We start from the raw sequence: 27,721 nt of genomic DNA on the forward strand, positions 1-27,721 counted from the left end.
CGGATTGATTTTGTCTTCAGGAGTTCCGCGGTGGCCCAATTCCAATGTGGGTCAGAAGTTTTCAGACTTTCTCCTTAGGTCTGGAATCTTCTAAGGATGATTTTGGCTTCAGGAACTTGGGTGTTGGACTGACCTGAGATCCTGGCTTTGGCCGTGCCACGCAGGGATGTAAAGGCAGATGGGGTGAGAAGAAGCCCCAAGATTTCCCAGGGAATGGATTGAGTAGCTGGGTTGTACCCAAGAGAGGCTTGAGGGCAGGAGCAAGTTTTCTTTTTAATAAAAAAATATTTTATGTGTATGAGTGTATTGCCTGCATGTATGTGAGTGCACCCCTGTCGTGCAATGCTGTGGAGGTCAGAAGAGGGCTTTGGATTCCCCTGGAACTGGAGTTAAGGATGTTTTGTTGCTGCCGCGTGGGTGCTGAGAATTGAACCAGGGTCCTCTGCAAGAGCAGTCAGTGCTCCTAACAGCTGAGCCATTTCTCCAGCCCCCGAAAAGTTGTTTTCTAAAGTTGATATACCATTTTACACTTTCACTAGCAGTTTGTGTTCCATTTCCTGCATATCTTGTTCAACAATTGCTGTGTCCAGGATTTTCCATTTTAACCAGAGTCCTCAATTAAGAGAAGCCGAGCGCCTGAGGCAGAGCGCGGCCAAACTCTCTTACTGACTCCTACAGCCAGGCCTCCTTGCCAGCGGCCAGGCAGGTCACCTCGCGGTGTCGGGGCGCCAGGCCTAGGGACTGGCCAGACACGGCCGCGTTCAGGCCTGGGCAGAGAGCCAGGTGAGGGCGGCCCTGAGCTAAAAACTCTTCCCCTGGCTGCCTGGCAGCCACCGGCCATGGAATCGCGTGCTGGGAACACCGCAGACCCTAGAGGGAGCAGAGGAGGTACTGGCAGGGGCGGAGAAGAGGTGAAGGGAAGAAGTCCCAAGCCACCCTCGCCCCGCTCATCTGTTCCTCATGGGTTTGCACTCTACAGGTGGTAAACAGAAGCCCTGGTGCCCCAGCAGCAGTGGCAGAAGCCAGGGCCTCTGTGTGTTCCAGGGCCCCTACCTCACAAGGGAGTGGAAGGGAGGACATCAGATTCTAGGGCCCTCTCATGAGTCTGGGGAGTAGAACTTGGAGGTGTCTGCGGACGCCTGGGCAGTCTGTAGTGAATTGGGTGGGTGGGCTGGGGACCTGTAAAGAGGGAATCTAGAGGTGCTTAGGCCGGGTGCGGAAACAGGACCTCTAAGGGAACTCCTGGGGCTGCCTAGGATACTGGAGGTGAAGGGGGGGGGGCGTTCCAGGGCTGCGCGTGGGGAGGGGTTTATCTGGGAGAAGCTGGGTTCCCAGGGACATGGTGAAAGAAGTTTGGCATCTAGTTATTAAGGGACAGTGAGGGGAGCTCCGAAAACATTCGTTGGGTGTTCAGAGGTGTCCAGGCCTATTGCAATCAAATGGCTACCTCCCGAGACACTGATGGGGCAAGGTGGCGCGCTGCACCTACACCCGCGGCGGTCAGGGATCCTAGGAAAGGAGAGGGGCTGTCGGCGACTTCTGGAACTATAGGAGTGGTAAGGGCCCTCCGGATATCTTGAGTGGCACATCTAGGTCTTTGGACTTCAGAATCATGGGTGTTCGCTGGGGCTCAGGATTCTGCGGTGTCTTGTCCCCCTCTCCTGCGCAGGCCGCCGCTTTCCCGTGCCTGGGGGCCCCAGTGCAAGACAGCTCCTGGCGCGGCTAAACGCGCGACCCCTGGCGGCCCGAGCTGCAGCCGACATGTCAGCTCTGGTACGCAAAGCTGGCGCTACATTGCGCCTGCGCTCCAAGGAGGGTACGTACAGGGGAGGGTGCTGGGGCGAGGGCGCGGGGGCGGGGGCGGGAGGGGAATGGGTTTCAAACTTGAAGGTTTAGGATTGTTAGGTCCCTGGGTGGGGCCGAGGTGTGTGATTCGGCAGGGAGGGTTCGGAGGAGGCGAGACCTTCAGAATTCTAGTGTATTCCTTTAGGGTTGTTTGATAGATGAGCTTCGTTTGGAACATTCCTGGAGCTTTCTGGGCTGGATTGTTAGATCAGCAGGGCTTTGGCATGCCAATCTCAATCATAAATACTAGCTGTGGCTACTTACACACACAGACACAAAAGATATAAGGGTAGGAGGGAGACTAGATGGCAAGAAGGGAGTTAGCAGGAGTGGGAGACGGGTAAGGTAATGAGGGTGATCACAATACATTCTATACCGGTAGGAAATTGTCCCCCAAAATGTCATTTCTGAGGAGGCAGCACTTGGGGGTGGGGGACGGATACTGTACTAAAGGATGTGTGTGGAATGCCAGTCAAGGGGTGTAAGCTCTAAACATATTGAAGGCGAATTTTTGTTTCCTCCCTTCTCTTTTTTTTTGTAGCCCTGGCTGGCCTGGGACTTATTATGTAGACCAGACTGGCCTTGAATTCTCAAATTCACAGAGATCCTCCTGCCTCTGATTCACAAGTGCTGGGATTAAAGGTGTATGTCACCATACCTGGATTCTTTTTCTCTTCCTTTTTTTTCTTGTCTTTTTAAATTTTTTTTAACTTTTTTTTTTTTTTTGGTCTTTTTGAGACAGGGTCTCCCTGTAGCCCCACCTGTCCTGGAACTCACCATGTAGACCAGGCTGGCCTTGAACTCACAGAGATCTGCCTGCCTCTGCCTCCCAAGTGCTGGGATTAAAGGCACCATGCCCGGCTATTTTTTTTAACTTTTAAAAATTTTATTATTTTTATTTTATGTGTATGTGTGTATTGCCTGCATGTAGGTAAGTGTACCTCTGTCCGGCAATGCCCATGGAGGTCAGAAGAGGCTGTGGGATCCCCTGGGACTGAAGTTATGGATGGTTATTAGCTGCCATATGGGTGCTGGGAGTCAAACCTGGGTCCTCTGCAAGAACAACCAGTGTTCTTAACCGCTGAGCCATCTCTCCAGCCCTCTTTCTTGTCTTTTTGATGCTGGCCTGGAACTTGGTATGGAGACCAGGCTGGCCTCAATTTCACAGAGATCTGCCTGCCTCTGTCTCCCAAGTGCTGGGATTGAACTGCCTTTGGCACCATGCCTGGTCTGGCTGGTTTCTTTAAGATGATGATGATGATTGTCAAAAAAAAAAAATCCAGCCAGGCCTGGTGGTGCATGCCTTTGATCCTAGCAGAGGCAGGAGGATCTCTCTCTGTGAGTTCAAGGCCAGCCTAGTCTACCATAGTGAGTTCCAGGCCAGCTGGGGCTGCAGGGAGACCCTGCCTCAAAAAGACCAAAAAAAAAGAGATGATGATTATCTTAAAAATTATTTATTTTTATTTTATGTGTGAGTGTTTTGCCTGCTTGTATCTAAGTACACCCATGTTCTGCAATGCCTGCAGAGGCCAGAAAAGGGCATCAGATCCCCTGGACTGACGTTTCAGACAGTGGTTAGCTGCCATGTGGTTGGGAACCTAACCCTGGGGTCCTGTGCTAGGGCAGCCAGTGCTTTTAACTGCTAAGCTGTCTCTCCAGCCTCATTTTTATTATTTTGAATTTTATATATTTGTGTTTGCATGTGGGTGTGTGCACATGACTGCAGATGCCAGAGGATGCCAGAGGTGTTGGAGTCCCCCTGGAACTGGAATTATAGGAAGTTATAAGCCACCTGATGTGGGTGCTGGAACCAAACTCCAGGCCTCTGCAAGAGCTGTAAACTCTAGAGCCATCCCTCTAGCCCTCCTGTGGCAGATTGAGACAGGTCTCAAGACAGAAGTTAAGCTGGCCTCCAGCTTGAACCAGTCCTCCTGCCTGGAGGCTAAACTGGTCTCGAATTTGAGCCAATCCTTTTAAGTGCTGGATTCTAGGCCATGGCTGTGGGTAGATTTTGAAATGTGAGGAATGAAATAAATTTCACAGGCGAATTAGAGGGCACAGCCTAGATTTTCAGGAACCAAATCTTGAGATAGCAACCTTCTGGGAGGGCCTTAGCTGTTTTTTTTTTCTCAAAAATTTATGTATCTGGGCGTGGTGGCACACGCCTTTAATCCCAGCACTTGGGAGGCAGAGGCAGGCAGATTTCTGTGAGTTCGAGGCCAGCCTGGTCTACATAGTGAATTCCAGGTCAGCTGGGGCTACAGGGAGACCCTGTCTGAAAAAGATAAAAAAAAAATGTATGTGGGCTGGAGAGATGGCTTAGTGGTTAAGAACACTAGCTGTTCTTGCAGAAGACCTGAGTTCAAGTCCCAGCACCCAAATGGCAGCTAACAACTGTCCATAACTCCAGTTCCAGGGGATCCAACGACCTCTTCTGTTCTCCACCGGCACTGCACGACTGGGTACGCTTACATACATGCAGGCAGTGCACACATACATATAAAATTAATATAAAATAAAATATTTTTAAAAATTTATGTATGTAATGGGGATGGAGAGATGGCTCAGTGGTTAAGAACACTTGCTGTTCTTCCAGAGGACCTGGGTTCGATTCCCATCACTGCACGCATGTGGTGCACTTACATACATGTAGGCAAAACACTCATACACAGAAAATAAAAATAATAAAATTAAAAAAAATTACATATGTGTATATGTGCTGGGAACAAAACCCTGGCCATCATACATGCTAGGCAAGTCCTTTACCACTAAGCTGCAGCCCTAGCCACTTAGGGTGTTACTTACTGCACATAGCCTATGTGTTATTAGCAGCAGGGAGGAGGGTATGGAAGATTATTCAAATGGATGGCACAGGATTATTTGTTAAGAAGAGGAAGTCAGGACAGTTATTTTTGTAGACTGAGCTTTAAAGATTACTAGGGTGGAGAGTGGTCCATACATAGTTAAATGTTGGACAAGTCTGTGTGTGAGTTGAAGAGTGTAGGCAAATAGGTAAGGTCAGAATGTTAACTTAGGGGTCCTAGGATGTTTCCTCATCATGACTCTTGGTACCTTCCTCTGTCTTTCACACCTTAGCTGTTAGTGTTATGGATTCTGCAGACATAGAAGTCACAGACAGCCGCTTGCCTCATGCCACTCTTGTGGAACATCAGCCCCAGGTACTACTACTCAATGCTATGCTCTATGCTCACTCTTTGTTTTTGCCGGGTTTTTTTTTTTTTCTTTTTTAAAAAAAATTTTAACATGTATGAGACCAAGCATCCCTGGCTACTACAGGTGTCTAGCAGACAGGTATAGTTAAGGAACAACATTGTTTTGAGCAGTGGGGAACACAGTTTTGCTGTTTTTAAGACTGCATCCTCTGTAGCCCATCCTCTGGCTTGCAACTTGATAAGTAGATTAAGCTATCCTCAAACTTGTGATTCTGTTGTCTCAGCCTATCCAGTGCTGGGATTACAGGCATGCACTTCCCACACCCAGCTAATTTATGTATCCTTTGCCCTTATTCCAGCATCGCCGGTCTGAGATTCTGGGTACATGTACTGGGCCACATCCTGTAACCCAGAGTAAGGCAAGTTATATTTTGAAGCCAACCCAAGCTGCTGGTCGGTTCTCTGTGGAGCTGGTCCAAGGTCCTTCAGGTTTTGGTCTTACCTTAAGTGGTGGCCATGGTGCATCTGGGGATGCTCCACTCATTGTGCATGGGCTGCTGAAGGATGGACCAGCACAACAATGTGGTCACTTGCAGGTTAGCTCGTCTATTCATAACTATGATCCCTGTCTTTGTCAGGAGTTCTCCATCTGTCCTTCCTACAACACCACTACCTTGTATTCTTACAGGCAGGTGACCTTGTGCTCCATATCAATGGAGAGTCAACACAGGGCCTCACTCATGCCCAGGTTGTGGATCGGATCCGTGCTGGAGGCCCCCGGCTCCACCTGGTACTCTGCAGGTTTCAAGAGACCTATGCCAATAGGCTTGAGGGGGTTAGAACACATCAGAAGAGAGGTGAGGTGGTGGGTTTCCAGGGGAGAGAGGCAGGGATGGAGAAGGGAAGGAGAGGCTCACAGAGTGGAAAGGCTGGATCTAGAGTGGAAAGGGTTTGGTGATCTCAGTGGGGAGACTAGGGGTTCAGTGTCTGGATGAGATTATAGTATTCTCAAAAGTTGGTACAGGAAAGGGAGCCCCTCCCAGGGTAGGAACTTCAGAGAGGGTGCTTTTGAGATCTGGGGAGAGTAGAGGAGGGATGTTCCATCCTGCAAGACCCACATGGTGGAAGGAGAGAACTTCCTTCCTCAAGTCCTCTACACATGGGACACACGATGCACACACACAAAATAAAAACTAAAAAATGTTTTAAAAATGATCAATAAGAGAAAGGGCAGGGAACCAAGGGAGGAGGGATTAGAGAGGGGAGATTCAGAAGTCTAGCATAGGAAGGCTTCATGGTCCAAAGGCCAGAGTCATGATTTGTTTTTTGAGGGGCACATCCTTGATTGAAGGAATAGGCCTCTGGGAAAAGATGTTGGAGTTTGTGACGGGTGGCAACAGTCACTAAAGGGCACCTCCAGACACTGAGGAGAGTTTTCTCTAAGGGTTTTCCTGTCCACTCTTAGCCCTGGTTCCATTCCCCACCCCATCACTTACTCTAACCTTCAGTCTTGCTCCCCCCAGATCGTCCACATCCTAGGGGGCGAGAGTCTCGAAGCGCCATTTCCCCAGCTCTCCACTGGCCCAAGACCCAGGCCAGCCCTGAACCTAGTCCAGAGGCTGCTGATGGCCGCATGGTTCCCACATCAGAGCAACCCACAGAGGACCTGAATGACTACATCCCGCGTTCCCCTGGGCCCTGGCTGCTGCCAAGCGAGGAGCGAGCGTCTCTTGAGGGCCCTAGGGGTTCCAGGGGCCACACAGCTCGCTCAGGAGATAGCAGCCGGAAGGCGGAGGCACTGAGCATCATCAGGCAGCTCTGCTGTGCTCACCTGGTGAAGTCCAGCCTGAATCTAGCATGCTGATGGTCAAGCCCTAGCTTCTCCCACCGCTCAGTGGACTGACCCACACTCCCCTCAAGGTGTCAGTGGTACAGCCCCCCCCTCCCCCGCACTCGGTGTTGTTCCAGGCTGGGAGGTAATAAAATATCTAGATCCAGTCCTGACTTGCCAGGTGGTTTAGATGGGGTGAGGCTTCCCAGTCCACCCTGAAAAGGAGGGGTGAGTCGATCTGATTTCAATGAGGGCCTCTTGAAAGCACTGGCAAGCTGCATGTCACTTCCTTCAGGCCTCCAGATGGGCCTTCACTTTTGCTTCTTCATTTCTCTTCGTCAGCTCCTGCACTTCATTTCACTTTTGGAAGTGTGTCTCTCACACACATAATTACTGCATGTGGCGGGGAATGCAGAGCTGGGCCTGTTGTGGGAGTGCCCCAGTATGCCTGGGATTCCCTCTCAGAATCGTCCAGATCCTCAGTTGATGTAGGGTTAGCAAATATAAAACCTAGGCGCCTTCCTTAGGCCGGAATCTGTGGTTTCCCACTTCCGTCTTGAAAGGCTAGCTTTAACTAGCAAGTCCACTGCCATAGGGGCACAGGCTGGGGCTCTGGACCCCACTTTGGGACAGAGGCGGGAAGGTGTGAGTCAGCGTTCTATGCAGGCCGGGCTAAAAAAGGCTGTTAGAAGCCTTTGGGCCACGCCTCCCCTTTTCCATAGATGGTGACAAACTGCTGCCCTGCTTGTGTATACAAGCTGTGTGCTGGACGGTCCTGGTCCCAGTCAAGACTCAGCGTTTCCTCCACCCTGGAAACTGAGCCCCACTGTTAAGGCTTATATAGGCAGTGGATTCTTAACAGGGTAGCCCAGAAGCAGGCACAGGCCAATACTACAAATGTTCACTCACCTTTGCTGTCACCACATCCTGAACACTCAGCCCCATCCCCCAAAGAGGGGAGCTGTGGTCTGCACAGGCAACTTTCACCCCTATAAGGAGTAGCAGAGAGGAGAGAGGAATTTCAGGACCAGAGTGGGCAAGTCACAGGTGGCACTGGAGTGGAGATGGCCTGCAAAACCAAACAGGAACAGCTTGGAAACGGGGGTATGAAGAGGTGAACGTTTGAAGCGTTGTGTGAGTGACTCAGGGCATGGTGGGAGCATGGCTCCCCAGAAGTCTGGAAAGGACTCTGACACCCAATTCCTGAACAGTCACACCCAGGGAGCTAATAATAGTAACTCCAGTCACCATTTACTTAGCCTCATCCCTGCTACTAGCTTTAATGTGTTATTTATGTCCATCTAGTTACATACCTACTTAACTCTAATTGATCCATTTCACAAAGAGGGAAAGTGAGGCACAGAGAGTGCAAATAGATGGCTTGGGGGTGGGGAACACAAAGCAAGATTAGTCAAAGACTGATTTCCAAGGCTGTCATCTTAATCTCACAAATATTTGACAAATATTAGCTGAGCTGCATTTGTATACCTTGCACTGGGGGAAGTAGACAAAGTTTTATATCCTTGTGAGGCTGGTCCTCTGAAGGTAGGCGGATGTCAGATGAAAACAACAAGAAGAGGAATAAATAAAAGCACATTTCAGAGAGAAGTGAGAATCACAAAAATAATAAAGATTGTTTTTGTAATTTTACCATCCTGTGGGAGGAGAACCACAAGTTCTAGGCCAGCCCTGGTTGTAGCAAGTTCCAGGTCAGCCTGGGCTACTTAGTGAAACTGTCTCAAATAACAACAAACAAATCAAAATGAAAGAAAAAGAAAATGAGATTATATTGTGAGAGATGGTGGTGGGCTGCTGGTCTCTTTGAAGACAAAATATTTGAGGTGGAACCTGAATAACTAGAAGCCAAATGAATGAATGAAGACCTGGGCATTGACAATAATGGGAACAGCAAGTGCAAAGGTCAGAAACAGCCAAATCTGTTATGTTCCACTAATTCAGGTCTTCATCACAGCTGGAATGCATGCACTCAGCACTGGGAAAAAGTATGTTTCAACCCTTCCACTACTCTTTCAGCAATGACAGTTGAGAAGGGGAGCCCCTTCCTTAGTTTAGAAGAGACCTCTGTTTGGGGTAGAGGCAGGCAGGACCTCAGGTTGAATTCTCTTGGCTTTCCAAAAAGATTCAAGTAAAACCACCATCTAGTATGCAGAGTGATTACCAGAATACTTGGAGGTCCCGATTTCAGGTAACCAGATGCATGACCCAGATGAAGACACTAAGGCAGGCAGGAGGAATGAATTGCTCAGGAACACATTCTGCAAATGTCAACAACTTTCTTACCCAGCATTGAGCCATTCTCTTACCTCACCAAGCTCCCAGCAAAAGCATGTGCTCTCCTCATTCTTCACCTAGGGCTGGCTTATCCTCAGAAGCAGGGAGGTCCGAGGTCCAGCACTTAGGTTGAGGACTTCCTGGAATTGCAAAGCACAGAATCACCCCTGGGCTGCCTAGGCTCTAAGGGGATTAATGATATTCACCACTGTTTGCTACGAACTCACTAGGATCTGTTCTCCCTCAGTCTTTGCACCAGCACAGCCTCACTGTCACCACCACAGCCACTATCCATTATCTGTAACTGCCAAAGCCCCAAAGCTCTGGAAACTGGCTGTCCCCCCACCTTTGGTACCATTTAGCTACAGACCCTAACCTGACTTAGTGAGGAACAAATTTCAGTCTTTATTTGTGCTTCTTATTGTGAACATTTACACCTTTTATTGAGGTAATAATAACTCAACACCCCAGACCCCACTGAGATTGTTAAGTAATGTACCGTTCATACAACAGGAAAACCTAAAATTCAAAATACTCCGAATTCTTGAAACATACCTGGCCCTGAGAATTTCGGGTTTAAATATTAAATAAGGTCCGGCAGTTTTTCAGATAAGGAAACCGAGTTACTCTATTGCTTCTTGGCCTTTTAGCTAAGATCAAACATAGGAAACCAAGTCACTCCCTTCCAAAGCCGGATTCCTGCGATTCTGAGACGAGGCAACGCTTTTGCACTTTAAAAAGGCAAAGGGTCTATGTTCTTGCGCCTGGTACCTGGAGCTGCCAAGCACCTTGGAGATGGGGCTGTTCGTCGGCGGGTACCATCCTCAGCCGGCAGGCAGAAGGGGCTTCCGGGGCGGCAGCCACCTGGCCCGGCCCCCTCCGGCCCCGCCCGCTTCAGCTCAGCGCGGTGATTCACTCCCTCCTTTGCCTCGGGGTCCCCTTCCCAGCCAGGCGGCGGGACAGACGGCTGGGTGTGCAGTGTCCTCGAACCCGTGAGCAGCAAGCAGAACCTCTGCGTCCCAGGGACCCCGGCCCACGCCATGGCGGACTCTGAGCGCCTCTCAGCCCCTGGCTGCTGGCTAGCGTGCACCAGTTACTGGCGCACCAGAAAGGGAATTCTCCTGTTCGCCGAGATTGTGAGCGCTCCTGGGCAGGCGGGTGGGCGGAGGCTGGGTGGGCAGGCTGGACCAAGCGATACTGGATCGTCCCGAGTGAGGCAGGCGCGTGGCTCCGCTGGTCCGCAGTGGGGTGCAGATTGAGGAGTTAGTGGAGAATGCTCGAAGTTAAGGTGCAGGGGAATCCGTGGGGCGTGGGCCAAGGGTGGAGAGGGTGGTCCACGAGAGAGCTAAAGAATCTACAATTCATGTGGCGGGGCTTGGTGAGGGGGAATCCGTGTGGACTCCGTAGAGGCAGCGAAGGGGTCCTGGGGTCTGGGAAGTGGGAACCTCTCGTGGCAGGGTGTGGCCGGACTGGGCACTGGCGGGCGGGCTGGCAGGGCGCCCAGGGGCGGAGCCTGTTGGGGTGGGGTAGTGAGAACTAGTCCCCGGGGGTAGGACGCCCCGCCGTTTACCAGTTCTTTCTAGCTCTTTTGGGACTGGATGGGAGGTCCTTAGCCCTTCAGATGGCTATAGAGAGCCTTGGGTTCCCATCCCCTTCAAAGTGGGCACTGCCTTTGAGTCACTTATAAAAGGGTGCGGTGCCTTTAACCCAGCCCTCCCTTTCCAGTGTCAGTCTCACCATTTCCCGTAGGGGTTGCCTGGGGAACCACACGTCCCGCCCCTAAAGGTCTGGAAGCTCGCACCAAGAGCCCTCACCAGACACCTGGCAGAGTCACACCCCTCAGGCTGTCTGTAGCTTAAGAAGGAAAGGGGGATCTAGGCACGCACTTCTGCTCCTTTCTTACCCGGTGACCCTGGGCAAGCCACTTAACCTCTCTGTTTTTAAAAACTATTTTATTTATTTTATTTTATGTGTGTAAGTGTATTGCCTGCATGTAAATGCACCCATGTCGTGCAATGCCTGCGGAGGTCAGAAGAGGGCGTCAGGTCCCCTGGAACTGGAGTTACAGAACGTTGTTGGCTGCCATGTGGGTGCTGGGAAACGAACCTGGGTCCTATGCAAGAGCAGCCAGTGCTCTTAACTGCTGAGCCATCTCTCCAGCCCCCACTTAAACTTTGTGACTCACTTTTCTCATGTGTAAAATAGACACTAATAATAGCATTTAGCTCATTAGATTGTGATGATTAAGTGAATTAATATTTGTAAAGTGCTTAGACATTGTGAGCACACAAAGTATCTAGCATTTTTTAAAATTTAATTTTTTAAAATTTATTTTTATCTGTATGAGTGTTGCGCCTGTATGTAGGTAAGTGCACCCATGTCGTGATGTGCCTGTAGAGGCCAGAGGAAGGCGTCAGATCCCCTAGAAGTAGACTTACAGATGGTTGTTAGCCACTGTGTGGGTGCTGAGAATCGAACCCAGGTCCTCTGCAAGAGCAGCCAGTACTTTTCACTGTGGAGCTATCTCGCCAGTCCTCAGTGTTTGGCAATTTTTAAAAAAGATTTATTTTATGTGTACAAGTGTTTTTGCCTGCATGTATGTATGTGTACGGGGGGGGGGGGCAGAAGACAGCTCTGGACCCACCATGTGGGTGCTGGGACCGAACCTGAGTCCTTTGCAAGAGCAGTAAGCACTCTTAGCCACCATCTCTCTTACCCCTGTTTAGCAATTAATATGGGTCATTTTCTCAGTCCTGGTAGGCATTTGAGAAATGGAATTTCTTTTCTTTTCTTTTATTCCTGGTGCTGGGTGGGTGGAACCCAGGACCTCATACATGTTAGGCAAATGCTCTGCCACTGAGCTACATACATTTCCAGCCCTGGGAAATGGGTTTCACTTTTTTTTCCTGGTAGGCATTTGAGTTTGAGATCCCTCTTCTCTGATTTAAACCATTCCACTTAGCTCTGGGACTGATTGAAATCCCCTTTCCATGTCACCCTTTCAGGTACTGTGCTTAGTGATTTTGATTTGCTTCAGTGCATCGACATCAGCATACTCCTCACTGTCAGTGATTGAGATGATCTTTGCTGCTGTCTTGTTTGTCTTCTACATGTGTGACCTGCACACCAAGATACCGTTCATCAACTGGCCCTGGACTGTGAGAAGGGGGCCAGCACTGGAGAGACTGGGCAGTAGTTGGGAAGTTGGGGTGGTCTGGAGACCACTGGATTCTGAATTCACCCTTCTCCATCCACCTCACAGGACTTCTTCCGATCCCTCTTAGCTGCCATCCTCTACCTGATCACCTCCATTATTGTCCTTGTGGATGGAAGAGGGAACTCCAAAATTGTCGCTGGGGTAAGGGCTCAAGTAGCAGCTCCAAAACACTGGAAGAAGGGTTTGGAGATCCAGGGGTATCTGCAGGAAGTGTGTGGGCTACAGCAGGCCAAAGTTGCTGTCAGGATCTGCAGCAAAGTCTGGTCCCAGCAACAATGATTTACCTCTCAAGATCATTGCTGTAAAGGACTGTCCCTTGTCAGACACAGGGACTTTTGTGGGAAGTACAAACAGGTGGTCCCTTTGTCAACATGCTAGGCTACCATCTGCTAGAGTTTTGTCTCCAATGTAGTATGAAGCATGTCTTCTACATATGAAGTGATGAGGGTGGCTGTCCTGTGTTAGTACTCCCCAGACATACTGGGGAGATGGTGGGATCGTAGTCAGTCTCCTGGCCTTTTCCTGAGGTTCTTTGGCTTCCTTGCATGGGGCTGGAGTCACCACCCAGCTTGGGGCAGTCCCTGGAGGTGGTGGATACAATGAGGTAAGAGGCTGAGTTAGATCTACCCTCTAATCCAGTCCCCTCACTCCCATCTTCCAAGGTACTGGGACTAATTGCTACGTTCCTCTTTGGCTATGATGCCTACTTCACCTTCCCACTTCAGCAGCAAAGACATACAGCAGCCCCCACTGGTAAGTGTGTGAGTGTGTGTGTGTGTGTGTGTGTGTGCTGAGAGCAGAGAAAAGGAAAGGGATCTCCCAAGGAAGGATATGAATGCCAATCTGTCCCTTATTGTAGCTTATGTCTTTTGTACCAGTAAGTGCCATAAGCTTCAGCATTTCTGTCTGTAAAATGGGCAATGGACCCACAATGCTTTCTCTCTTTTCCTCTTGCAGACCCCACAGATGGCGCAGTGTAGGTGAACATCATTCATCTTTCTCTGAAACCTGCAAATAGCTCTTCCATCAAAAACTCCTCCTGTCTTCATAACACTCCCCAGTCAATTAACTCCCAGATCCCACTGAGGTTAAAGTGCCTTTATAGTATAAGAGATTGAACCTAGAGCCATGTGTATGCTAGGTAAGCACTCTCCACTGAGCTACATCTCCTGTAAAAGTGCCTTTATTGGGAGAATTTTGTCTTTTGGCCTGCCAATCAACTCCCCTGGGTGTGGTCACCTTTATGGGTGTGCCTAGGTCCCCCTTCCCTTTGCAGTACCAGCAGGTGACAGTTCTGCCTGAACCATACCCCACATAAGCTACAAAATGAGATGGGTGCCTCTAATTTCAGAGTGACCCACTCCAGATAACCTCTTCTGTGTGTATGGTGGGCTGTGGAGGGATAAATAATAAACAGATTGTTAAAATCTATAATGAAAGGGATAAATAAATAATAAACAGATTGTTAAAATCTATAATGAATAAGTTAATCCTTTTATGAAATGTAGATACTAGCATCAGGAGGGAAATTGAGGAAAAGGCAATCCTTTTTTCAAAGAAATATTCCATTGCTTCAATATTACAAACTGAGGAAAGAGAAGGGAAGGAAGGGGACTTATGACTTAGTTTAGGAGGATCATTATCTACACTAACTGGGAAACAGAGCCCCTTCTAGGGCTGCCTTCCTTCAAGCCACCACACAGTTCTTATCTCGGGCCTGGCGGGGCGTTGCTGGGCGAGACTCCTGGGTGAGGGGTGGGACTGGAGAGTTAAATGTTTCAGTTGCAGTGTCCTGAGAGGTCCTGGGCCTGCACAGGTGCGGGGGCAGCGGGATACGTTCACCCAAGAAGAAGCCATCATCCTCAGAGGACTCAGAACTGGGGCTGGAGGGTGAGCTGGAGCAAGATCCTGAGTCAGAACCCGATCCCAAGCCGCGTCGATGGTGGCCGCGTCTGCCAGGGTGGTAGTGGTGGTGGCTGCGTCGGCGTCGGCGGCTGGGGGCCCTGGGTGGGGGACTGCGTGGCCTGCGGCGCTGGGCGGGAGGTGCACTCAGGGTCCGTCGTGGACCTCCCTCAGACACCAGAGGATCGCGGAAGCTGACACGTGGGGTACTCTGGCGACCAAAGGCACTATTGTCGGGGCGCGGGTCAGAACGTCCAGGGGACTCTGTGGGTGTCTCAGGAGCACTGCGGAGCCCCAGCTCAGGCATAGAGTGGCGGTGGGGGGCCCCTCTCAGAAAACGGGAGGGCTCCTCAGGGTCTGCTGCTGGAAGAGGAAAGATGGAGTACTTCCTGTATCTGCCTGCTTTGTCTGGCCTCTACCTGGAGGAAGACCTGTGGAAGGACTTCTTCCCCCCACCAGAACTGTGAAGTGGGGCAGAGGTCTGAGACCAGCAGGGGGATGGGGAGCCCCCAGAGTCTGACTCCAGGTGCAGGCTTTGGGCAGCTCTAGAGGGTAGGAAGTCAGATAGGAACAAGGCAGGCTTGGTGTATGGGGCGTGGCCAGGGAATGGCGAAATGGAGTAGCAGGAAGGGGGCGTACCTTGGGTTGGAGTAGATTTGGTAGGGATAGAACGGGGGAGGAGCCTGGGTGCAGTGGGTGGAGAGTGACCGGTTGGAGGAAATGAGGAGGGACTTAGGCTCAAGCTAGAACTAGCAGAGGTGTGTTGCAGACTCTGCAGGTGCTGGGCGGACCCAGACTTCAGCAGGCTGGTGTAGTTAGAGGCAGAGCCAAGCTGCGTGGATGCGGGCGGGAAAGGCAGGGTAGCGGCGCGGGTGGGGCAGAGGCTGGGCGTGGCTCACCAGATGCTGCTTCAGTACCGGCGCCTTTGCTGGCTGTCTCAGCTCCCTCCGCAGCCGGGAAAGAGGCGGTGGAAGCTGTGAGCGGTGTACTGACTGTGCCCGCCCTCCAGCTGCAGCGACTCGGACCCGGAGCGGTGGTCTCCGATCCAAGGCTGCAGGCTCGTGAGCAGAAGATTAGGCCACGGCGTGGCAGGAAAGGGCGGCCCAGTAGGGCTCGCCCACAGCGGCTACAACAGAAGCAGCGGTCTGAGGCGTGCCAGTGTTGGCTCTCATAAGCCATCTGGCCTTGGTCCAGGCCTGTGGGGACCAAAGCGAAGGGAAAACTGAGGCAGGACCCACAGGCATACTCCTACCCCTCCTGAATGGGGCTTTTCTTGGGAAGAGGAGGGGTTTTTGAGACAGGGTACCCCAATGTGCCTCCCCGTTCCCAGAATGACCCTTTCTCCGGAGAAAGCAGGCAACTTGAGGTCTGGCCCACATCTTATCTCCTGGAGTGTATGTAGCTGGCAGTGTTGCCCTCTCCCCTTGCTTTTCCAGGATGCTCACCTAAAGAGCACAAATGGGCACTGAAGCTTAAGATGTGGGCATTAAGAGCGCTGGCCAGCTTCAGGTGGAAGGCTGGACCTTAGAAGAGGCTTGGATAGTGGGGGCAGGACTCAGCAGGTAGTGGCAAAGGAGCAGGTCGTAGAATGTAGAGTGTCTCTAGAAGGTGGGACCCTACCCTAGGCTGAGGGAACCAGAAAAGATTAGAGCATAGCTTTGGGGAGTAGAGGTTGTAGTTCAGAGTGCTGGAATCACAGGGTGCTCTGTGTAGTTGGGGACTGATGGTGTGGAAATTTAGAAAGTATGTCCTATGGTCTGGGAAGTATAGCTCATCTATTTAGCAAGTTTGAGACCCTAAGTCCACTCCCCAAAGGAAGAGGAGAAAGAGCCTGAGAGGGGTTAGGAATGAGACTTGTAGTGAAAGCACAGGACTGTGGTGCTGGGACTAGATTTAAATGATTTTGTGTGTGTGTGTGTGTGTGTGTGTGTGTGTGTGTGTGTGTGTGTGTAGTGGGGGATGGGACCTGGAGGACAAGAGGACTCCAGGTGAATGGGGCTGTGGCTTAGCTGTCCATGCATCCCTCTATCCAGTTCTCATCACATTCACCGTTCACCCACCGATGTGCTCCCCACAGCCATCGCAGTACTCAGCATGGCGAGCCTCATAGCAGGAGCAGCAGTGTGGGCGGCTCTGACGCATGACATAGCGCTGGCCTCCTAGTGAAGTTTCACACTCGAAACAGCAGAAGTGACCCATGTGCCAGTGCCGGCCCTCAGCCTCTGTACACTCAGGGGAGAAGATGATCTGGAGGGTAAAGATCACCTGGGGCTGTCAGAAGAGCTTGCTTCTGGTCCTGTCCATCCTCCACTCCCACCCCTGGCCAGGGAGGCACTAACCTCATCACATGCTTGGCAGCGAGGGCGCAGACACTCAGCATGGTGGCGCCCACAATAGACCTTGCCAGCATGATAGAAGTAGATGAGGTCAACAAGCAGCTCCTGGCATGTGGTACACACAAAGCACTGTGGATGCCAGCAGGCCCCAAGTCCTGCTCGACTGGCAAACACCGCAATGTCCCCACCTCCGATCTGTTTTCCACACTGTCAAATGACAGACACCATCATAATCACCAAGGTAGTCAGATTGATGGAATCATACTTGGGATTCCTGCATGGTGAACCTTTGTATATTTTGTTTGAAAACGGTCTCAAGTAGCCCAGTCTGGTCCTGAATTCAATACACAGCTGTGGCTGGCCTTGAACTCCTGATTCTCCTGCCTCTACCTCCCAAGTGCTGAGATTACAGGTCTGTACCACCATGCTTGGCTCACATAACTAACTCTATGTACAGGGTAAATCTGAGATAGTTCCCACTCATGGTGGGGCAGGTCAGAAGCTGACTCTGCTCATGAGGGAAATTATAGACAGGCCTTACCATCATGGATGATCTTATAGGCAAGCCTTCTCCTAGATGGCTGGTATGGACATAAAGCTGGGCCCAGTAGGGGTGCTATAAAGATACTCTCTACCCACCAGGGTCTCTGCCATTGACCTCACCAAATAGTTCTAAAGACCCACCAGATAAAGTCTTTGATACAAATTACATCTGCTGTAGAGGGCTTTAGTTCAGGATTCAGGCTCTACCACTGTGCATCAATTTATTGTTGTTGTTTTGCATTTCTGGGGATGGGCCTGAGAGTCAGTTCTTTTAATTTTTTGTTTTGAGACAGGGTCTTAGTCTATAGCCCAGGCTGTCCTTGAACTTACAGTAGTCTTCCTGTCCTAGCTTCCCAAATGCTAGGATTACAGGTGGGAGCCATCATGTCCAGCTATGTCGTCAGATCTTAAGGATAAGTCCTGACCACAAAGAATCAAAGAAACAGCCCCTGCCCATGTCCTCTGCAGGGAGGAGAGGAAACCACGGAAATATACATCAAAGCCTCCTTGGAGACAAATTGAACCCAACAGTGGGATCTAAGAAGCAGGTTCCATTCACCAGGAAGCTCTAGAGATACACCTGCTCACCTTGCTGGGTCTTAAGTGGTAGACCTCAGGACCTTAACTTGCTGAGACCCCCTATGGCTCACCTCCTCACAGATTGCCCCAGTGATGGTCACTGGGAAGATGCGCACAGTGCCCCGCCCCAGATTCTCCCGTTTCCGCTGTTGGCTGAAGGCTCGCAACTCTTTCTTCTCCTCCTCTTCCAGGGCTGTGCAGTACTGTGCCTGGGGAGAAGAGGAGTCTTCTAGACACTATCTATATTTCTAGGCCATTGTATAAATATAGTGCCATCTACTGGAAATACCCATTCCTCAACCACTTCTCCCAAGGCTCACTGTAGTTTGGTCAAGGAATGTCCCCTGCTGGTCCAGACCTTTCAGCTCATCTCACCCTTCCTCGTCTGACCCTGCCTATTTCTTTCCAGTTGTACTAAACTTATCCAAGCTGTACCCCACACCCAGCGTGCCCTTCTCATCTTTCTCCTCACCTCACTGTCATGTGGGGGCAACTGGTGCAGCAGCTGCTTGATCCTGTATTTCTCCCCAGCACTGTTAACATAGGGGACCTTGTCCTCTGGGAGGCAGCTGAAAAATTGGTATACCTGGAAGGACATGGGAGGGTGAAAGAAAACAATTACGGTTAGGGATGAGTTGTGATAAAGTGAGGTTCTGGGTCCTTGCTTTTATGAGAAAGTTAAAATCATTAGAAGAGAACTTCTCCTTCCTAAAGCCCCCAAATAATTGAAGTCACCCACAGGCTAGACCTGCAAGTCCTGCTCTTTTCTCACCTTTATAGCAAAATACTTCAAAAGAGCTATGAACACTCCAGTGCATTCCACTTCCTCTGCTCCCATTGTCTCTTGACCCTACTCTAGTCAGCTTTCCTGCCTTGCCTGTAAGCAAATCTGTTAAGTTCATTGGGGATGTCTATATTGTAAAATCATTGTTCAGGTCTTAGTCCTCATTGGCTAGACCACCAGTGACCCAGGTCCTAGCTGATTATCCTTTTCCTGAAAACAGTTTCTTCTTTTGGCCTCCAGGATGCCACACAGCCCTGGTTTCCTTCCTTCCTTCTTCACTAGTTGCTTTTCTTATGCTTTATATTGCTCCTCAACTCATGGGCTTCTGAGTATGGGATGGTTCTACAGCTTAGTCCTTAGTCCTCTTGCCTCTGTCTATATACACCTTTTTGGTGATTGCATTCAACCTCATGGCTGTAACTATCATCTGTTGGCTCAGGTGTCTCGAATGCATAACTCCAGCTCTGTGACCTCTCCCCGAGTTTTATTCAGGCACTGTGGTTAATTCAATATGTAACAAGCACTACAAACTCTTGCTCAAACTTGCTGTTGCTTGGCTTTCTTTTTCCCTCCCTCTCCCTTCTTTCCTTGCTTCCTTTCTCTCTCTTTCCCTTTCCTCTCCTCTCCTCTTCTTTCCTTTTCCCCCCCATTTGAGACAGGGTCTCAATCTGTAGCTCTGGCTTGTCTGGAGCTCACTAATTTAGACTAGGCTGGCCTCAGCCTTCTGAGTGTTGGGATTATGGGCATGTACTACCATGCTTGGTTTGTTTTGACTTTTTTTTTAAAAAAATATTTTTTTAAAAATATGGCTGTTCTTGCAGAAGACCCAGGTTCGAATCCCAGTACCCACATGGCAGCCAACAACTGTCGGTAACTCCAGTTCCAGGGGATCCAACAGACTCTTCTGTCCTCCGCAGGCATTGCACGACATGGGTGCACTTACCTACATGCAGGCAATACACGCATACACATAAAATAAAAATAAATAAAATTAAAAATATATTTTACACTGGATGTGGTGGTGTACACCTTTAATCCCAGCACTCAGGAGGCAGAGGCAGGCAAATCTATGTGAATTCAAAGCCAGCCTGGTCTATATAGTGAGCTCTAGGCCAGCTGGGGCTACAGAGAGACCCTGTCTCAAAAAAAAAGACCAGGGGGCTAGAGAGATGGCTCAGCACTTAAGAACACTGTTCTTGCAGAAGACCTGGGTTCGAAACCTAACACCCACATGGCAGCTAACAACTGTCTGTAACTCCAGTTCCACGGGCTCCAACAGCCACTTCTGTCCTCCACGGGCATTGCATGATATGGGTGCACTTGCATACATACAGGCAATACATGCATACACATTAAATAAAATATTTTTAAAAATTTTAAAGACAAAAAAATTTCATTTGCTATTTTTATTTTATGTGTATGAGTGTATTGCCCGCATGTATATAAGTGCACCCATGTCATGCAGTGGCTGAGGAGGTCAGAAGACAGATCAGATCCCCTGGAACTGGAGTTACAGATAGTTGTTAGCTGTCGTGTGGGTGCTGGGAATTGAACCCGGGTCTTCTGCAAGAACAGCCAGTGCTCTTAACTACTGAGCCATCTCTCTAGCCTGCTGCTTTGGCTTTTCTTATATCAGTTAATTCATACACTCATTGTTAGGGTCCTTTTTCACTCTTCACTCCTCTCCCCCTCTCATTACCAGGAAACTGCTCCACTGTCTCTTTTTGTTTGTTTTTGAGACAGGGTCTCACCATGTAACTCTGGCAGGCCTGAAATTCGCTATGTAGACCAGACTGACCCCAAACTCACAGAGATTTGCCTGCCTCTGACTCCTAAGTGCTGGGATTAAAGGCTTGTGCCACCATGCCTGGCACCTTTTTGTTGTTTTTTAAAGACAGAGTCTCCCTCTAGCCCCAGCTAGCCTGGAACTTGCTATATAGACCAGGCTGGCCTTAGTCTCACAGAGATTCACCTGTCCTTGCCTCCTGAATACTGGGATTAAAGATGTGTGCCACCATGCCTGGCTCTGGCACTTTTTTTTTTTTTTCGTCTTTTTGAGACAGGGTCTCCCTGGTAGTCCCAGTTTACCTGAACTCACTATGTAGACTAGGCTGGCCTTGAACTCACAAAGATCCACCTGCCTTTGCCTCCCAAGTGCTGGGACTAAAGGCTGTGCACCACTACGCCTGGCCTCCGGCGCTTTTTTTACAGACAGGGACTTGTATAGCTCCAGGCCAGCCAGGGGACACAAAGCTGTTTCAGAAAGAATTCTTCAAACAACAAAAGACGATGTTTCCAGAATTGAAGCTTGGAGATATAGCTTAGTGGCAAAACAGTTGCCTAGCATGTGCAAAGGCCCTGGGTTCTTTTCCCAGCACTATATATATCTCCTAAACTAGCCTCATTCACCCGTCACTCAACTACTGACATAGCCTCCTCCTCACTGGTCCCTTTTCACCCTCTCTCCTATAGGCTGTTGTAGCAACCAGAGATTCTGTTAAATAATAAGACAAATCATGCCCCTATGCTGCTCACAACCCTCATTCAGAGTCAAAGTCCTCTTTATGACCCCCAGCTCTTCTGACTTCACCGGCAACCGCTCTCCCCTCACTCTCTCTGTTCCAGCCACACTGGTTTCCTCACACTTTCTCATACAGATGTGTCAAGCACACTCCTGCCTCTGCAGCTTGGCATTTCTATTCATTTTTTTTTTTTTGGTTTTTTTGAGACAGGGTCTCCCTGTAGCCCCAGCTGACCTGGAACTCACTATGTAGACCAGGCTGATCTTGAACTCACAGAGATCTGCCTGCCTCTGCCTCCTGAGTGCTGGGAGTAAAGGCATGTACCACCACACCTGGCCATTTTTACTCATTTTGCCTAAATTGCAGTTACCTCAGGTTTCCAAAAGGCTCACTCCTTCATTTCAGGGCAGCTCAGCCAGGGCTTGCTTGGGCACACTCTATTACAATCCTGACCTCCCTGTGTCTCTCTCTTTCCACCTCCTTCCCTCTTTTTTTGTTCCATAGCCCTTATACTACCTGATATACAGTCACACCTCTGCATCTGAGAGTTCGAGGGTTTATCTAACTGAAGATTTTTAAAAAATGAAAAAAAAATCTACCTGTACCTAGAAGAAATTTTTTTCCTTGTCATTATTTCCTTTAAAAAAATTTTTTGAGATAGGGCCCTGGCTGAACTGATTCTCTCTCTCTCTCTCTCTCTCTCTCTCTCTCTCTCTCTCTCTCTCTCTCTCTCTCTCTCTCTCTCTCTCTCTCTCTCTCTCTCTCTCTCTCTCTCTCTCTCTCTCTCTCTCTCTCTCTCTCTCTCTCTCTCTATATATATATATATATATGTGTGTGTGTGTGTGTGTGTGTGTGTGTGTGTACCAGACAGCTTTGAACTCATGCTAATCCTCCTGCTTCAGCTTCCCCAGTGCTGGGATTACAGGCATGTGCCACAGTACTCAGCTATTATTTCCTGAACAGTATCTTTTTTTTTTTTGTGGTGCTGGGCTTGAGTCCAAAGCCTTATATATGATAGGCAAGCTCTTTACCAGTGAGCTACAACCCTAGCCCAGAAATAATACAATTACTTATCTAGCATTTACAGTGTATCAAGATTATAAATAATCAGAAAGGCCAGGCATGGTAGCGTACGTCTTTAAAAAATTTTTTTTTATTTGTTTATTTTTTGGTCTTTTTGAGACAGGGGTCTCCCTGTAGCCCCAGCTGGTCTGGAACTCACTATGTAGACCAGGCTGGACTTGAACTCAGAGATCCGCCTGCCTCTACTGCCTCTACCTCCTGAGTGCTAGGATTAAAGGCATGTGCCACCAAGTCCAGCCTGTGTCTGTCTCTCTCTTTCTCTGTCTTTCTTCTTTCTTTCTTTTCTTTTCAATACAGGGTCTCACTATATAGCCCTGGCTGGCCTTGAATTCACTGGGTAAACCAGGCTATCCTGGAACTCACAGAGTTCTGCCTGCCTCTGTTTCCCAAATGCTGGGATTAAAGGTGTGTGCTGCTATTCCTCACTGCATTTTTATTGTTTTAACTATAATATGATGGAGGGAGTTTCTTTGCTGATCCTGTTCTTTTTGGTATTCTGTATGCCTCTTATAACTGGATGGGTGTTTCTTTCTACATAGTGAGTTCTGTAGGCCAGCCAGGACTACATAAGTGAGGCCTTGTCTCAAAAAACTAAAAAAAAGTAATAATAAAAATAATCAGGGAGGATTTAAAGTATATGGGAAGATGTGTTTAGGTTATCTATAAATACTATGCCATTTTATATAAGGGACTTAAACATCTTTGAATTTCCATCTCCGTGTGGGAAGGTAGGTGTGTGTGTGTGTGTGTGTGTGTGTGTGTGTGTGTGTGTGGTGCTGGGGGTTGGAACCCAGGGCCTCATGCATGCTATGGAAAATCCTCTACCACTGAGCCATACTTCAGCATCTATTTTATCGTTTCTTCATTGCTGTGTCCTCAGTGCCTAAAACTGTGTCTGATGCAGTAAATGCTCAATAACTATTGAAAGAATGAATCGATGATGATGTGATGAATGAAGGGCTGAGATAAACCCTGGGGTAGGTAAAAGAAAAGAAATGGGGTGAACAGGGTCTAGAGAGATTGTTCAGCTGTTAATAGAGTTTCCTGAACTGTGTAGGAACCTACATCACTTATGACACCTACATCACTTATGACAACATGCACACCCAAGCCAGACAGGGGCCCAGCACAGATGGGGGAGGTGGGCAGGAAGCCTCAGCCATAGCTGAGGAGCTATTGGCATTTGATGGATGCTGAGAGAGGGAGAGTCAGTTTTCCTTACTGTTATGATGCTTGGTAGGCTGACCAGACTCCAAAGGATAGATCAGCACCCAAGTGGGAAACACAGATTAGACTTGATAGGTCTTAAAAAGACAAACAGTAATAGAGGACATGAAGTTGGGGGTATGTGTAGTGAGGTGTAGGTGGAGATTGGTGAGGGGTGTCTGAATATGAACAAAATACAATGTGTGAAATTCTCAAATAAATGAAAATAAAAAAAGAGAGAGCTTCCTACTCTTCTAGAGGACTAGAGTTTGGTTCCCTGGACCCATCTCTGGTGGCTCACAATGAACTGTAACTCCAGTTCCAGGGGATCTGATACCCTCTTCTGACCTCCACGGGCAGACAGACAGACACACAGACACACACACCCAAAGAAATAAAAAAAAAAAAACCTTAAAAAAAAGATAAAAGAAATGGGGTGAATAGACTCAGAGGAACTGGCCTAGTGATTGCTCTGAGAACAGAGAGACACTGATAGACCACACTCTAGCATTATTCCAGAAATAGGTTTGCATCAGAGTGCTTATGTGCCTGCTTATATGTGTACCCACTGGAGAATATGAGTGGGTGGCCAGCTTTTGGTCACCTGCTCAGGCTTAAGGCCAGGAGGCACCCAGGCATACTCCTCTGAGGCACAGCCTGAGTCGTCATCAGACATGGAGTGGCGCTGGAAGTCTGAGATGAGCCGGCACATGATGCGTTCCAGGTCCACAGGCACAGTGTGCACTGCGTGCTCCTCCCGCGGGCATTTGCAATGCTGGCAGATCTTTCTGGGGAAGCCAGGATAAGAATAAATTACTAAGCAGTTGTCCACCCAGATATCTAGGTGGCCCAGGTCCAATTGAAGGGCAGGACATGCAGACTAACACCAAAGGGCTCGAAGCTGGGACAGAGTTCTGTCTCTGGGGGACAGGCCTAACAGGGAGGTGCGGTTAACAGCCAAAGCCTGACTGCCTGTGAACAGGCCTTGGGGCGCTGGCTGTGCCACACTCAGCTTCTGGATGACAGGCCTGGAACACAAGGGACCAGAGGACTGGGTGTTGGGCTGTGATCCTGGGCACAGGATATGAAGGGGTGGGGCTTCGGGGTCTGAAGGACATCCTCTAACCTTCCAGCTCTGGGACACGGGTCAAACTGGGCAACAGGCCTGAGAGGAGCAGGGTTCTGGGACTGAGACTGGCATTATAAATCTAGGAGCCTCATCTGAGGAGAGACTCCGTGGGGAAACTACTCCTGATGCCTGTGTTGAGGTTCTGAACATGTGCGTGGGGGCTATTGCGAGCCTGTGGGACTATGGGCTCGGAGACTTCGGCTGCAAGGCTCCAGTAGGATTGAGAGGACAGGATGAGGCTTGGGAGAAGAGTTCTGAGACTGAGACGGGCTGGGAGAGTCCGTGGGCAGTGCTCTGGGCCAGAAGATCTCCCTAGAGGTGGGACTCAGAGACTTTTGGGGGAGGGCGGGCAGGGCTGTGGAGCTCTCCTGGGAGTGAGTCAGGAGCAGGGCCCTGAAATAGACTTTGAGGCTCTTTCCCAACTGAGCTGGGGGGCGGGGATGCGGGGGACTCAAGCCTTGAGGCGTGGCAGAGGCCTCTGGGCGGGGCTCTGACGAGGACTAGGCTCTGGGAAGGTCACTTACCTCCAGCCGTGTAGCAGGAAGCCCGGGCACTGCTCCCTGCAGGAATTGCAGGGCTGGCCCCGGTCGGGGTCTTCTGCCTCAGGAGCCTGTAGCGGGCGGGGGCAGACGCCAGGCATGAAGAGGTGAGGGAGCAGGGGGAGGAGAAGTCAACGCTCGCTCCACCACTCCCTTGCTCACCACCGCACGCTGAGGCCTGTCCCACTAGGGCAATGCTGGGCAGGCTGAGACCGTGCCTGGAGCGTGGGGGAGGGGGAAACATCCCAGCCAGAGGCGGAGCAGCTGAGACCACGTCCCAGTAGCGTCCTTTTTCAGGGAATTCCCCTCCTTGAGTTGGTCTTGTCCCCCCTCCGGTCCTCAGACACTTGTCAGTAAGAGTCCTCTTTCTACCAGAGCAGAGTCCCTAATTTGAGCATTCTCTCTCACACCTCATCCTGGCCTCTTCACCCAGGACACCAGCAGCACTCCAGCTCCACAGAGCACAGAACCCATTTTCCTGGGATTCCCTCCATGATCCCCCACCAGCCCTTCCCTCTGAGGCTCTGCCGCCCCTCCTCCAAACCCTGGCGTAAGGTCTTGTACCTTAGGAACGGAGGGCCATCCTCCAGCATCTGAGGAGCCCCAGTTCCATTCAGAAACCTCCATCCCAAGAAAACCCTCATATCCTAGGACTAGCCCTTTCTTTAGCCCAGATTCTACCTTTCCTGCTTAGAGACTCCCTTCAAAGGAAGAGAGAAACCCTGCTATCTTGTAAGTCGAAAGCTTCCAACTCAGAAGCCTTGGAAGCCCTGTTATCCTGTCTCACGCCATTGACTCTAGGTTGAGGTACCCACGAATATTGGACCCCCATTTCTCAGTCTACAGTCCTCCAGTATATGAGGTCCCTTATTCAGAAGCTGAGGACGTCCCTGCTCACTCCAGGATCCAGAAAAGGCCTACTTTTAACCCTTAGGATACCCTCGCATAATTCACAGGAAAGGGAGCGCCCCTAGACCCCAGCGGTGATGATGTGTGCGGAGAGGTGTTAGGGAGTTGAGCCACCGTAGCTGCACGTTTCTTCGTCCGTGAGTGTGCCCACATCTGGGAAAGCCAGGGAAGGGAATTCCCAGACCCTCATTGGGGGCGCCTCCTCCAGATCCCGGTGCCCTGCCCCCTCGCCCAGGCCTCAGTTTACCCCTGACTCCCCACCGCTGCCCTGAGCCCTGCTCACCGCACGTCCCGAGCGGCGCCTCCGGGACCCACGCGCGAACATGGCACGCCCAGACTGGGTCAAACCGGGCCGGGTCAGGCGAATGGAATCCTCCGGGCCACTAGGCCACGGTGCGTCCGGCCAGGCAGCTCGGTTCCCAGTAAACTTGACTCCAGTGTGGGAGGAGCGCGCCTCGTAGGGCCCGCCCCCGGGCCTGTAGTCTGTCTCCAAAGAGTACGGTGTCTAAAGGTGAGCGGCCTGTAGCCCCGGAGTTTCTGGCCGGAAAGCCCACGCTCGGAGTTCATCCCAGGATCAGGGCGCTGTGTCAGGAGGCTCAGGCTCCAGAATCCCATGGTGCCTCTCGGCCTTTAGGACTCAAAAGTTGGAGGCGGGTGGGGGTAGGGGGATGGTAGAGGTGGCGACCTGGCTAGAGTGGCACACTAGGGTGTTTGTTTTAATGCATTGTGTTGATTTATTTTGAATGCTTTATTTGGCGTGGCAGGGGTTAAAGTCACCTCTTGGCCCCTTCCCAGAGTCTCCCTCCGCATGAATGTTGCAAAAATGGTCCCAGACTCATCCTCAGTCCCAGCTGGTGTTTTGTGGCTCTCACTGCCCAGCTAGACCCTTCCTGTTACATTCTTAGAGGCAGATTTTCTTTTTTCAGATTTATGTGGTGGAGACTAAAATCACTGACCACATTCAGAGGCCACATTCCCAAGGCCATCCACATCCACAGGCCCAGCCACTGTGCCCCCCGACCCCAGCCCGAAATAGATCTTAGAACCTTCCTTCCTGCATCCCTATTTTTCTGTTGCCAGACAGATCTCGCCTTCCCTGAGCTCAGTTCCAGAGTTGGATCTCTTCTTGCTGTCGAGCTTCTCCCGCCCCTGGGGTGGGAGGGGATCAAACAGCCACAACTCAGAACTCTGCAGCTGGACTTGCAGGAGCAGAGGCGCCTGAAAAGAGCCTCTAATTAGGCACCAAGACAGACCTTTCATCTTAGGCACCTGGGAACTCCCCCCACCCTATTACACACAATCCTGTCACTTCCTGCCTCTCCTTGTCCAGGGAGGAGCTGGGGAGGGGGGCAAAAGAAAATTCATCAATCAGCTATGGAGTCTTGTTGAACTGCACCTCCTGGGGTAGTCGGTCTCCTGCAGAAGCCAAGGCAAGGAAAAGGATCTGAAGGAAGCACAAGGACTTGGGTAGGATGAAGTCAACTTGTCAAATCTCCCTACTCGGAGGCCTTGAGGATTTGAGGAGAGGGGCTCCATAGGGGCTGGGGAAGGATTGTGGCTAAGGGTGAGAAGCAAATCCTAAAAAACTGGACATTCGGTGGTCAGTAATGTGACAGTGAACAAAGCTAACTCAGAGGGTGACTCAGAATCATCCTTAGGCAAAACTTTAACAGGATGCTGGGGGGTGGGTGGATATACAAGTTTCTTCTCCTCTCCTCTCCCCTTACCCTCTCTCCCTTTATTCAACACCCCCCCAAAAAGACAGTGAGAAATCAGAGCCAGGTAGACTGGTGGTTGAGGAGTTTATTTGGGAGAGGAGAGTTACTCATAT

The 27,721-nt window shown here is 50.2% G+C and overlaps 3 protein-coding genes across 8 annotated transcripts; 2 read left to right on the forward strand and 1 right to left on the reverse strand.

The window, feature by feature from the left end:
• The first annotated feature begins 796 nt into the window (after positions 1-796).
• On the forward strand, positions 797-7,015 carry Magix (MAGI family member, X-linked). The gene is given in 7 exon segments (XM_008842590.3): positions 797-888; positions 1,670-1,816; positions 4,942-5,024; positions 5,378-5,614; positions 5,707-5,875; positions 6,542-6,747; positions 6,749-7,015. Coding segments are annotated over 7 exon segments (963 nt in total). The 5' UTR covers positions 797-839; the 3' UTR covers positions 6,821-7,015.
• A 3,128-nt stretch (positions 7,016-10,143) lies between these two features.
• Plp2 (proteolipid protein 2) lies at positions 10,144-13,382 on the forward strand. The gene is made up of 5 exons (XM_008842591.3): positions 10,144-10,277; positions 12,147-12,299; positions 12,404-12,499; positions 13,021-13,111; positions 13,316-13,382. Exons 1-5 carry the CDS (start codon positions 10,182-10,184, stop codon positions 13,336-13,338), a joined length of 459 nt encoding a protein of 152 aa, XP_008840813.1. The 5' UTR covers positions 10,144-10,181; the 3' UTR covers positions 13,339-13,382.
• A 185-nt stretch (positions 13,383-13,567) lies between these two features.
• On the reverse strand, positions 13,568-26,452 carry Prickle3 (prickle planar cell polarity protein 3). Of its 6 annotated transcripts, none has more exons than XM_029568030.1 (9): positions 26,174-26,452; positions 24,967-25,052; positions 23,918-24,101; positions 18,191-18,304; positions 17,790-17,927; positions 16,600-16,803; positions 16,321-16,507; positions 15,160-15,456; positions 13,568-14,620 (listed from the first exon to the last, which is right to left on the reverse strand). In XM_029568030.1, exons 1-9 carry the CDS (start codon positions 26,213-26,215, stop codon positions 14,046-14,048), a joined length of 1,827 nt encoding a protein of 608 aa, XP_029423890.1. In that variant the 5' UTR covers positions 26,216-26,452; the 3' UTR covers positions 13,568-14,045. The 6 variants fall into 6 exon arrangements, with proteins under 6 accessions (XP_029423890.1, XP_029423891.1, XP_017655960.1 ...); XM_029568031.1 differs by having other exon boundaries at positions 13,568-14,623; positions 16,600-16,659; positions 26,174-26,450; XM_017800471.2 differs by having other exon boundaries at positions 13,568-14,623; positions 16,600-16,701; positions 26,174-26,450.
• Between the last annotated feature and the right edge of the window lie 1,269 nt (positions 26,453-27,721).

The sequence above is a fragment of the Nannospalax galili genome, unplaced genomic scaffold, assembly GCF_000622305.1.
Source record: "Nannospalax galili isolate Female #2095 unplaced genomic scaffold, S.galili_v1.0 scaffold741, whole genome shotgun sequence".
NCBI classification, from domain to species: domain Eukaryota; kingdom Metazoa; phylum Chordata; class Mammalia; order Rodentia; family Spalacidae; genus Nannospalax; species Nannospalax galili.

What these genes read in the sequence shown, in the direction of transcription:
- Prickle3 (XM_008842595.3), bottom strand. Translation starts at nt 26,215, where the DNA reads ATGTTCGCGCGTGGGTCCCGGAGGCGCCGCTCGGGACGTGCG. An exon ending in TTCCTGCTACACGGCTGGAG is followed by an intron (nt 24,102 to 24,966) that starts GTAAGTGACCTT and finishes TGGCTTCCCCAG; the next exon opens with AAAGATCTGCCAGCATTGCA. An exon ending in GCTGCCAAGCATGTGATGAG is followed by an intron (nt 16,508 to 16,599) that starts GTTAGTGCCTCC and finishes TTTACCCTCCAG; the next exon opens with ATCATCTTCTCCCCTGAGTG.
- Plp2 (XM_008842591.3), top strand. Translation starts at nt 10,182, where the DNA reads ATGGCGGACTCTGAGCGCCTCTCAGCCCCTGGCTGCTGGCTAGCGTGC. An exon ending in TCATCAACTGGCCCTGGACT is followed by an intron (nt 12,300 to 12,403) that starts GTGAGAAGGGGG and finishes TCCACCTCACAG; the next exon opens with GACTTCTTCCGATCCCTCTT. An exon ending in ACTCCAAAATTGTCGCTGGG is followed by an intron (nt 12,500 to 13,020) that starts GTAAGGGCTCAA and finishes CCATCTTCCAAG; the next exon opens with GTACTGGGACTAATTGCTAC.